An 11,854-nucleotide genomic window follows, 5' to 3' on the forward strand; every position below is an offset into this window, starting at 1 on the left:
CCATATTATTGTGATTAATGTTCCAGACATCTTTTGTGTTAAGGAAGAGACTGTAAAATCAGATGAAGGGGGGAACTGTGGGCTGGTTCAAATCTGACCGCTCTCTATCCTCTCTTTTGTACCACAAATACAAATAATTGCAAATAATAACAACGTTTTAGCTCATATGCCAAAATCTGCAAAATGTTTGTAAACGCTAACAAAGTTTTACAGTCTATGGTCAAATATGAAACATAGAAATAGCCTATAAACATATTGACTATGGCTTTACCATAGACGGATCTTTACTTAAAAAAACAAACACTTTACGTCTTCAGCATCTGCTGTTACTATGACTACCACAGACCTTAGGTAACCTGTAGCAGTTAACATTAGTTTGTATTTAACTTGACACTGAACAAGCTCAATAAAGTTTGTGCAAATAAAAAAAACGTAGTCACGTGACATGTCAGTATACGTCCTCTGCGTGTTGTCGTCAGGCATTAGTCCGTGAACTCTTCAGCACTTTAAAGTGAAGGAAGATGTCTTTAAGTGCAGGTGAGCTGCAGGATGTGAAACAGAGACTCAGCTGCTGTCTCGAGGACTCTTCTGAGAAGCTCCGCAGACTCAGTGAAGACATCTGGAGCTGCCCAGAGCTCGCCTATCAGGAGCACAGGTCTCATGACAGGCTGCTGGACTTCTTCAGTCAGGAAACAGGCTGGAAGCTGGACGCTCACTTCAAGCTTCCCACCGCCTTCAGAGCTGCCTGGACATCTGCAGGTAGCACGCAGGGTCACGTGGTGAACGTGGGTTTCCTGTGTGAGTACGACGCCCTGCCGGGGATCGGACACGCGTGTGGACACAACCTCATAGCTGAAGTCGGAGCTGCTGCAGCTGTGGGGCTCAAAGACGTGCTGGAGGACATCCGGGACCTCCCAGTACAAGTCCAGGTACGTATCAGACAGAGGAGCAGGTACCTGCTTTCTGACTAATAACCAGCAGGGGGCGACTCCTCTGGTTGATGGTTCAGATGTCTGATAAAATGGTCCTCGATACCTTGATTTATTCTCCTTTTTTGTTGCACAATTACATTTTAATCACGATTGGGCCTTCCCACCAAAGAAACATGATTGACAGATTATTAACATTGTAAATACATTAAACCACCATGTGGTCATTCATGGAAATATTCAGATTAATGAAACAATCACAAACATTTAAAAGTTCATCACTCCAGCTCTTTTGAATTGATGAGCAGTAGTAATTAGTAGTAAATACAGTAGTAAAACTTCATTTCGGTCCATGACTAAAAAGCATAAAACATACATGAACAATAAAAGGTGTAGGATGAAGCCGAGGCTTATTATGCCTACCTTTGAACATATCATTTATACAGCAAATCAAAACAAGAACATCTGCAGAAAAGAAACAAACACAATAACCTGATTGCAGAAAACAGTTATCAGTTAACCAAATCAAAACAATAAAAGGAAAAGCCTCTATAAATGATTCATTATAATCAGACTATAGTTATTGACATTGTCATCATGATGTTTTCTTTTTATTACCCTGAATGTGAAGTATAATATCAAAGTATAATATCCTCATGACATCAAACATTTAACCCTTGCCTTTAGATAGATAGATAGATACTTTATTGATCCCGAGGGAAATTCAAGTGTTTATTAGTATTCATTTAGTTTTTGATCTGTAATGATCCGTGGTTAATTTGATGTCATAACCTTTTATCTATTAGAAAGTCACTTCTTTATTTCAAAATAAAACCAGGGCTGAATTTCAAACTGCAGGTTCTCTCAGCCTCCTGGTCTGTTGTATACATATAATGTATATTTTAATGTTTACGTCCACAGGTGACAGTTCTGGGGACTCCAGCTGAGGAGGATGGCGGAGGGAAAATAGACCTGTTAAATGAGGGGGCTTTTGATGACATGGACGTGGTGTTCATGGCTCACCCCCTGCAGGATGACGCTCCCTACCTCCCCCTAGTGGCTGAACATGAGTAAGTACATTTGTTTGATTGGCGCTCATTTCTAAATGCATGATGCTTTTGCCTGAGATTTGATCCACACTTAGAATATTAAGATATACTTCCTAAACCTGTGAGGGGGAATTAACATTTTACTGTCTGTTGTTGAACATGAACACACATACAGGCTGATGTACACACATGCACTTTTGGAAAGATGTGAGTGAGGGGGCTGCAAATACTCCTGAGCTGGGAGGAGGAGGAGGAGGAGGGGGAGGAGAGGGGGTCGATGCCTGACTGAAGCACACCTGAAGTCCTCATGAAGTGGACTGACACTTCCTGCTAACGCACCATTTTCCAGACTTTGGTCTACACAGAGACCTTCTGGTTCCCAGACCAAGTCCCTACAGATTGAGCTCCTGCCGTCCCATGTTTCACACGTGGAATACAAACAGATAAAGTCTTAATTATTTCATCTTGTGTGAACATGTGGTATTAAAAAAGTCTCGGTTCATTATTCTCACGCCCATGATGCACTGCTCTTGAGTCTTTGTTTTGATGCTCTTTCAGTCTCATGATTAAAATAGAGAAGCTAACGGATTGAGTGGATGTTTTTCCTGCAGTGTGACTATAAAGTACCACGGGAAGGCGTCTCACGCCTCGGCCTACCCCTGGGAGGGAGTGAATGCGCTGGACGCGGCGGTGCTGTGCTACAACAACCTGTCTGTGCTCCGACAGCAGATGAAGCCGGACTGGAGAGTTCACGGTGAGCACGTGATGAAGAGTCTGTGTTTCACTGAGCTCTGCTTTAATCACACTGTGTGGTTCAGGTATCATTAAGCACGGAGGAGAGAAGCCAAACATCATCCCTGCCTTCACTCAGCTGGAGTACTATCTGAGGACTCCATCACGGGCCGAGCTTCTTCTGCTCAAATCCAAAGCTGAGGGGTGTTTCAGATCTGCTGCTGAGGCCACTGGATGTCGGGTATAAAACGGTTAAAAACATGGAGTGAGATCTGGAGTTTGTGCAGATGTTTTAAACTCTTTTTTTTTTGTCGTCCTCAGGTTGAAGTGGAGTACTCGAGAAATGCTTTTGACAACATATTGAGGAACAGAGCTCTGGAGGATTTGTACGAGAGCAATGGAAAGGCTCTGGGCATGGAGTTCACCACGGATGAAGAAGTCCTGAACAATGCTTCTGGTGAGGCCATAATTCAAAACTCTTTCATAAACAAAATGAACCACTGCCTTTTAAGATGCGGCATGATAAACTATGATGCAAAATGATGCTGTCCTGTGCGTTAATGGTCAATAACAGTATACCTGGGCTTAAGTTTTACATCCCTCACAGCACGTGAGCCTGAAATATCCTGCCGCTGGACATTAGTGGATTTATAACAAGGAACTTCACAGACATGTGTTGGGGAGCTCTGAGTATTTAAACTGGTTGAAAAGGAGGAGAATATGTGACTGCCTCTGTTGTCTTCAGGCTCCACAGACTTTGGAAACGTGACCTTTGTTGTTCCTGGGATCCATCCGTACTTCTACATCGGCTCTAAGGCTCTGAACCACACAGAGGAGTACACCGTGGCCTCCGGTGAGACCAGCACACCATCCTGGTTCTGCTTTCATCTCCTTGTTTATATATGAGTAAAACTGTAATGCTCAGTCTGCTGGCTGCAGTTGTATTTGTCTCATTACTGGTTAAAACAAAGGGATTATGAGGCCTGAATTGTTGTAAAATATCCAGGCAGATATTTTCTCTCAGATGATCTCCATCGTTGCTGTCTTTGTTGAGTGAATGGTTTGCTTAATAACTTGTCAGGCTTCTTCCAGATCCCATGAATCAAAATGTGATCAATAAAATCCCCTTAAAAACAAACGTGTGAACTCTGCGGGAGCTCCCGTCCCACAGTCCTCCTCCTCACTCGGCTGTATCTGCTGCGTTTGTTTCAGGCCACGACAGAGCTCAGTTCTTCACCCTGCGGGTGGCGAAGGCTCTGGCCATGACGGCTCTGGATGTGCTGCTGCGTCCCGAGCTGCTGCAGAGGGTGAAGCAGGAGTTCAGTGAGGCCAAAGTGAAGGAGGAGAGGACGCTGAGAGGAGAGCAGACATGAGGAGGAGGAAGAGCCGCTCCATCAACAGGAATGCAGGAAAACCAATTCTTACTTGAAAAGACAGAAATTGAAGACGATTCAAAGACTGTCAAAGATCTCCAAACATATGTGATTATGACTGTGAAAGCAAGTAGATTATTCTTCACTCTAAATGAAACTTCTTCATGAACAGTGAATTTGTAATGTGTTCTTTCTGAGAGCTCGGTCTGAAGAAGAAGGTTCAGAGAGTGAAGGCCCATCATGTGGTTGGCTCGTCACTTTACCATTTTTTGTTGTTTGGTCGTATCTCCAGTCCTTTTTTTGTTCATTTGATTTAGATGACTGTTTTTCTCAAAGGGTGGGGGGGGGGTGGGGGGGGGGCTCAGCGGGTTTCTGAAATCTTGAACCTTGTGTGGTGTCCTTCGTTTATGTTTTGGTCTCCTCTCCCACGAGTTATGTTTGGTAAATCCAAATGTAAATTAAGCAGGTACACGTCCACACATTTGTCATACATGTGTGCGAACACACTCATGCATATCACACACACACACACACACACACACACACACACACACTGAATCATACAAACACACATGAATCATACAAACACACACATGAATCATACATGTACACAAACACACTTCATCATATACACACATGCATCATACACACAAACATACACACATGCATCACACACAAACACACTCATGAATCATATACACGAACACATGCAGCATACACCGAGTCACTCACACGCATGCATCATATCAAATCAAATCAAATCAAACTTTATTTATAAAGCGCTTTTCATACTTTTTAAAAGTAGCACAAAGTGCTTTACATGTTAACATCACATTAAAATCACATTAAAATCATTCCCACCCTCCCCCCACCCCCCACGCATACAAACAGTATCACACTCATACTCACAGTCACCCCACGCTCCAACACACACGCGCAGACCTAAACACACACACACACATGCACACACACCAGCATCAATAATATGGACAGAAGGCTGAGTACGGATGAACCAGGTAAGTAAACGCCAAAGAGGAGCCGTCTGCATCGAGAGCGGCAGATCGGCCGCGGCCATCAGGGGCACCATCACAGGGTGCCCAGGGGAGGCGGGGCCGAGACCCTTGACCTCCACCCAGACACCGCAGGATGGCGCCCAGGCAGCCACAGCCCTCCACCGCTCCCGACACAGAGGGCTCCCTCGGAGGAAACACTGGCAAGAAACGTAAAATACATAAAACTTTTAAAATGAGGCCAAACAATAAGCTGAATAAAGCTAAAACCAATAGAATGATGGTAAGATATAAGTAAACATAAAATGCTAAAATCATAACAGATAAAATGAATAAATATTATTTAAAAGCTAGACTAAAAAGGTGGGTCTTGAGCCTGCTCTTAAAAATATGAGCGTTCTCTGCGGCCCTGAGGTCCTCCGGCAGGCTGTTCCAGAGGCGAGGGCCGTAAAAACTGAAAGACGCCTCGCCGTGGGTGTGTGTCCTGACTTTTGGGATGACTAAAAGACCTCTGCCGGAGGAGCGCAGGGACCGCGAGGGCTCGTATGGTAAAAGCAATTCTGATAGATAAGAAGGCCCAAGACCATTAATACACTTAAAAACCATTAAAAGAACCTTAAAATCGATCCTGAAAGACACGGGGAGCCAATGCAGTGATTCTAAAACCAGAGTAATGTGAGCCCGCCCTCTGGTCTTCGTCAGGACACGAGCTGCTGAATTTTGTAGGAGTTGTAGGCATGAAATATTCTTTTTAGGAAGACCAGAGAGCAGGGCGTTACAGTAGTCGATACGACTGGTGATAAAAGCATGCATTAGCGTCTCCGTGTTGGCCCGAGAGAGAATGGGGCGGACTCTGGCTATGTTCTTTAAATGATAAAAACCTATTTTGGTGATGTTCTTGATGTGTGGAATAAAAGTCAGCTCAGAGTCTAAAATCACGCCCAGGTTTTTCACCTGTGTGGATGGATTAAAAGATAGTGCCTGTAATTTGGGTAAAAGTTTCTCTCTCTGAGCCTCAGGACCGAGGACTAAAACTTCAGTTTTGTCCTGGTTAAGCTGGAGAAAGTTATCTGCCATCCAGGATTTGATGTCTAAAATGCAGTTAAAAAGTGCATCCATTGGCCTTGTGTCATCAGGAGACATGGAGATGTACAACTGTGTATCATCTGCGTAGCTGTGAAAGCTGACTCCATGTCTCCTGATGACACTGCCTAGAGGGAGCATATACAAGTTAAAAAGCACTGGGCCTAAAATCGAACCCTGGGGCACACCACATGTGACATCATGGACCTTAGAGGAGCAAGTATCTAGACTTACCATGAATGTCCTGTCTGTGAGATATGAGGTAAACCATTTGTGAACAGCACCGGACAGGCCGATGTGCTGCAAACGGGTTAAAAGGACAGTGTGATCTACTGTGTCGAAGGCGGCGCTCAGATCCAGTAGGATCAACACTGTCGGCTTCTGTGAATCATAATTTAATCTAAAATCATTTAAAATCTTTAAAAGGGCCGTCTCGGTGCTGTGGTTTACCCTAAAACCAGACTGAAATTTCTCCAGGACATTATGTGAGTTAATAAAATCATTCAACTGAATAAGAACAAGTTTTTCTAAAATTTTGCTTAAAAATGGTAAGTTAGATACTGGTCTAAAATTATTAAAATCATTAAAATCTAAATTGCTCTTCTTCAGCAGGGGCCTCACCACTGCCCTTCTAAAGGCAGCAGGAAAGACCACCGTCTGAAGAGAGCAATTCATCATGTTTAAAAGCTCTTCTCTGAAGGATCCATAGAATAATTTAAAAAATGAGGTTGGGATTGGATCTAAAAGACATGTGGTGGGCCTCACTGAGGAGAAAACTTTATCAAGAGTCTCAGCATTAACCAGGACAAAACTGTTCAGTGTTTCCTCCGGTGAAGACAGACACCCAGATGTGTTTAAAACCATATTACTTTGGGAGGATAAAATGTTACATCTGATAGTGTCTATCTTCCCCATGAAGTGGTCTGCAAACAAAATGAGGTTTGTTAAAATCTGGATTGAGTAGATTGTCTATTGTTGAGAAGAGAATTTTGGTGTTATTTTTATGGTTATTGATGAGGTTTGAAAAATAATTATTGCGTGAGTTTCTTATTGCTTTATTGTATATTTTTTGCTGTTCGGCATACATTTGATGGTTTATTGTAATTTTGTTTTTTCTCCATCTTCTCTCTGCGACCCTACAGTTACGTTTCAGTTTCTTAAGTTCTTCATTTCTCCAGGGAGGTATTGGTTTATTACTGATGATTTTTGTTTGAAGTGGGGCAACTGTGTTGATGGCTGACCGTAGTCTGCTGTTAAAATCATCAATAATAAGATCGCAGGGGGCAGGTAAAACAGTAGGTGGACATTTTTCTAAAACCTCTTTAAAATTTGCAGCCACTTCAGGGGTTAGATGACGTTTCGTTATAGTTCTCACAGAGGTCTCCCGCTGAATAAAATACATTCACACACGGACACATACACTGCATAATACACACTCATCATACAACTAGAGCAGCAAATATATCACAGTACGAAATGTAAACTATTGCAGAAGTATAGAATAAAATGTAAACCACAGCCGTAAATATAAATATAGCACAGTATGAAGTAGACTATAGCAGATAATACATAAACTGTGGCCTATTTAAAGGAAAAGCAACCAGGAAAGTTACAGTTTTGCAGATGTCTCATGTGGCATTTTATCTTCAAACTGTTTTCCAGGGACCAATTTTCCCTCTGAGGACAGTTTGTGTGTAGAGTTATGAACATTTACCACATAATCTGTGAATGTATCTAAAACTAGTGCACCTTTACAGTCAACCATAGACAAAAAAAAAAAAAACAACAACATAAAATGGACTTGAACACCTTAAAAGGATGAAAATATTGATACATATTAAAACAACATGAGAGCAGACATTTAAAAAAAATATTGGGGTCATTTTCTAAACTATTTAGAAGTGAGAGATCTGTAAAACAAAAGATCAGCAAAATAAATCTAGAAATGATTGATTAAATGTTGCTCTGCCAGAATCACACCTGAATCATACAGACACACACACACACACACCTTTACTAGCGTGACTTTGGACATTAGGAGGAAGCCGGATTGAACCCACACCTGCACGGTGCAAACATAAACTCCATCTAGACAGGCCCTGACCCCTGGAACTCCAGGTCCCAGAGTTCTTAGCGCTGTCCACGTGATTGATGGGACAGCGCCGATCGGCTGCGAACGTTCCGTCGCGTTCCTGGACTTTGATGCCTTCCTGTCTCTTTGATACATCATGAATCATGTCAAACCGAGGTTATAAGTAGAGGTGGTTTGTGCCAGTTAAGTCATTGTGTCACTATCTCATGAAGAAGTGAGTCAGTGCTCTGTGACCCAGGACTCCGGTCCTCGGTGGAGGCAGGAACACCCCTCCGGTGCAGGTTTTTAAACCTGTACCAACCTGCTCAGTGCCCGACAGTGTGAGCATGGCCATCCACTCTAGGGGGGACAGGTCTAAGACCTCGCTGGCAGGACAAGTCTCCCTGTCGCCAATGAAGGGAGCCACAGACACTAAAGACTACACTGGATAGTGACTTAGTTAGTTGTTTAGTTAGTTAGTTCACTCACACACATGTGGAGCATCGACAATACAGGCACACAGAGTGAGTCAAAGCTGCAGCGTCTGGACGATGAGAGAAGCTTTGTGAAGAGGACGGTACCCCGGCTTCAGGCTGTGCTGCACGATGTCAACATTTGTTTGTGTTGACAATTGTTTGCATCATAAGCTAGACATCTTTTTCTTACTCTCTTGTTATGATTGCAATGATTTAGAAATTGTTATTGTTCTGAACTGGTTGTAACAATTAGTTATTGTGTTCATTGTCCACTGATTTTTAGTTTTGTCTTCTTGTATTTGCATAATAACAAAAAACAAAAAAAAGAGCTAATAAATAGACTGAAGGGGGGTGGGACGACATCACATCACAAGTAGAATGAGGATAAAAGAAGAGAGTTGAACGTTAAAAGGAGTAGGGATTATAAAATACCAAGTGCAGTAAGACAAGAAGGGAGGAATTGAAAGACTAAAAACAAATAATGGATAAAAAGCAATTAAATGAGTGAGGAATGGAGATATTTGTAGAAATCTTAAAAGAAAAGATCACATCAAAGCAATTCTATAAAAGAAGTGATTTAAAAGATGCCACTGACTCTGCCCGCCTTATCTCCTCAGGCAGGTCGTTCCAAAGTCGAGGGGCCCTGATCTCAAAGGCTCAGTCTCCTTTAGATTAGAGCCTCGACTTTGGAACAACCAGAAGGGAGCTGCCTGAGGATCTAAGATCTCGGGGTGGTTGATAGGGGGTGAAGGTGAGGTCTGAATCAAAAATGACTCCTACATTTCTTGCAGTGGGTGTGATATTGGCAGAGAATGGACCAAGGGTACTTACAATCTGGCCGATGATTGAGTATGATTTCTGACTTTGATTCATTTAATTGTAAAAAAAACTTTGAGCCATCCAACATTTGATATCCCTGAGACAATTAAAAACAGCAGCTCGGCTTGGTCATCAGGTCTCAGCAGAAGGTATATCTGTGTGTCGTCTGCGTAACAATGAAAAGAAAGGTTATGGCGCTGGATAATTTTGCCGAATGGGAGCATACAAATAGAAAATAAAAGAGGACCTAAAATTGAACCTTGTGGTGCACCACAAGTGAAAAGAGAGGTGGAGGAATTGAGCAATTTAGTCGGTATGGTGCAAAAATACTGGAGTGCAACAGTGCATCACAAAAGTGACAGATCAATTTTTAGCAATAATTTTATCAATTATAGTTATTTATTATTAAAACCCTGCTTTTCTTTCTTTATATGCTGCTGGACCTGGATGTGGGTTTGGAAGTTCTGATTTGAAGTGCTGGTAGAAATGGCAGAAAGACAAAAAACCTCATCCATGATAGAGCCATTCAAAATGTGAAAAACACTGTTTGTATAATTATTATACATACAAGCATTTGCATGACTTGAAGCATATGTGATGATCTTTCTAACATCTTCTAAATATATATTATTAGATAACGTTAATCCATGAAAATACACAAGAGGTTAAATGTGTCCTTTATTAGATGATGCTGAGCTCCTCTTTAGAAAGATGGAATAAAGTTTGAAGTCAGTATGCTGTTTGAGTCAGTTGTGCAACATAGTAACATTAGTGTTTATAGCAACATGAGGGCAACACTTCTGACCTGCGAGAAAGTTTACACAGACAAGTAGCAACCGGAGCTAACATAACAATATGCTGTTTGAATTATCACGCCACGGGCAAAACTTCCGCTGACATGGACCTTTTGACCGACAAACAACCACCAACAAGTAACTGTTAATGAGTTTTATGAACACAAAAGACAAAACAGAGTTCACTCACTGAAGCGTCATCATTGATGTTCTGAGCTTTGAGCTTTTTGAAAACGTTGAATGTTTTTACACTGAATTTTTTCGACTTTTTTTACAATTAATTTTTTTTATTATTGGAAAAAAAATCTGAGCTAGAAATTCAATGGCTTTTAAAATTCAAAGTCTGATTTCGGGGGAAAAGAAATCAGAGCTAAAAATTCTAATTCAAAATCTGATGGCACAGATTTACTTCCATATAATTATAGTGTAATTACAGGCCTCTTCATTCAGCTTTACAAACAGTCTCTGGGTGGCAGTATTTCATAACGACAGTATATTCCTGTGAGTGGAAAAGTTGAAGAGAAGGACAAACTGTCTTAAATCACTCAACCGATCAGGAAAACAGTAAGAGTACCTTGTTAGGGACAAGCAGAGCCCATTGGTCAAATAAATAAAAATATCCCTCTCCTGCAGACCAGCTAAAAGAATATATCTTGACCTTAACTCGCACATTTATCAAGGATTTTAAGCCGCTTTCACGGACAGTATTCACTCCTGAGCGTTCAGTCAGATTGAGAGAGAAACAGAGACCTTCTTTCATCTTCTGATCACACAGATTTAACACCAACACACCAAACTATCTGAAGCTCAGTAACAGAATATGATTTCCCAAAGCATGACATGTTTTTGGTTTTCAAACATCAAGAAATATTCACACTGAAACATCCGAGTCCTCACATGTTTTAATTTGTGGAGGTGAAGATGAGAAGAGTGACAACAGATGGACATGTGGAAAAGTAGAAAAAGCTCCAACTTCATAAAGAGAAGTATGTGAAAGTTCATGCATGCAATTAAACATTTTCATCCAATCAGAAGATGACACCCTGAAGATGAGACTCAAATACATAAAATGTTACAGACAGCACCTGTTTTAATGCATGATGATCATTAATTCAATGTTAGTTAATAATCAACAAAGATTTTCTGAAAGAGAAAAATAAACCAAAATAAGAAAAAAAACATTTAGTTTTTACGTTTGATTTAAAATTTTCAGATTACCTTCTGCACACATCACATGATGTATGTGATAACAATCTCTAGCTGATGCTTTCTTTAGTCCTGGTCTCTACGTGACTTTTTTAAAAAGGATCCTAAATTGTCCAAAAGTCTAAAACCCTTCGATTTTGCAATCCCTTTAATGTCCAGCAGAGGGAAACTGCATTATTGCAACAAAGCCTTAAACCCGTTTACATGACAGTGAACTTGGGGACTAGGTTCTGTCTGCTGCCTTCAGAGTTGGTTCAACTTCTAACGAGTTTGCTTTTTTATGGCCAAAGACTGCAAAACAGCCCCATCATT

At 41.4% G+C, this 11,854-nt stretch overlaps 1 protein-coding gene across 1 annotated transcript; it reads left to right on the top strand.

Annotated features, from left to right (window-relative positions):
* Positions 1–393: 393 nt before the first annotated feature.
* Positions 394–4,236, top strand: LOC306821554 (peptidase M20 domain-containing protein 2-like). Its single transcript, XM_079340065.1, has 7 exons — positions 394–929; positions 1,851–1,999; positions 2,590–2,732; positions 2,797–2,951; positions 3,032–3,167; positions 3,456–3,563; positions 3,923–4,236. Exons 1-7 carry the CDS (start codon positions 522–524, stop codon positions 4,081–4,083), a joined length of 1,260 nt encoding a protein of 419 aa, XP_079196191.1. The 5' UTR covers positions 394–521; the 3' UTR covers positions 4,084–4,236.
* Positions 4,237–11,854: the final 7,618 nt, after the last annotated feature.

This window comes from Symphodus melops (assembly GCF_947650265.1).
Source record: "Symphodus melops genome assembly, chromosome: 1".
NCBI lineage: Eukaryota > Metazoa > Chordata > Actinopteri > Labriformes > Labridae > Symphodus > Symphodus melops.

What these genes read in the sequence shown, in the direction of transcription:
- LOC306821554 (XM_079340065.1), top strand. Translation starts at nt 522, where the DNA reads ATGTCTTTAAGTGCAGGTGAGCTGCAGGATGTGAAACAGAGACTCAGC. An exon ending in GCCGGACTGGAGAGTTCACG is followed by an intron (nt 2,733 to 2,796) that starts GTGAGCACGTGA and finishes TGTGTGGTTCAG; the next exon opens with GTATCATTAAGCACGGAGGA. An exon ending in GGAGTACACCGTGGCCTCCG is followed by an intron (nt 3,564 to 3,922) that starts GTGAGACCAGCA and finishes CGTTTGTTTCAG; the next exon opens with GCCACGACAGAGCTCAGTTC.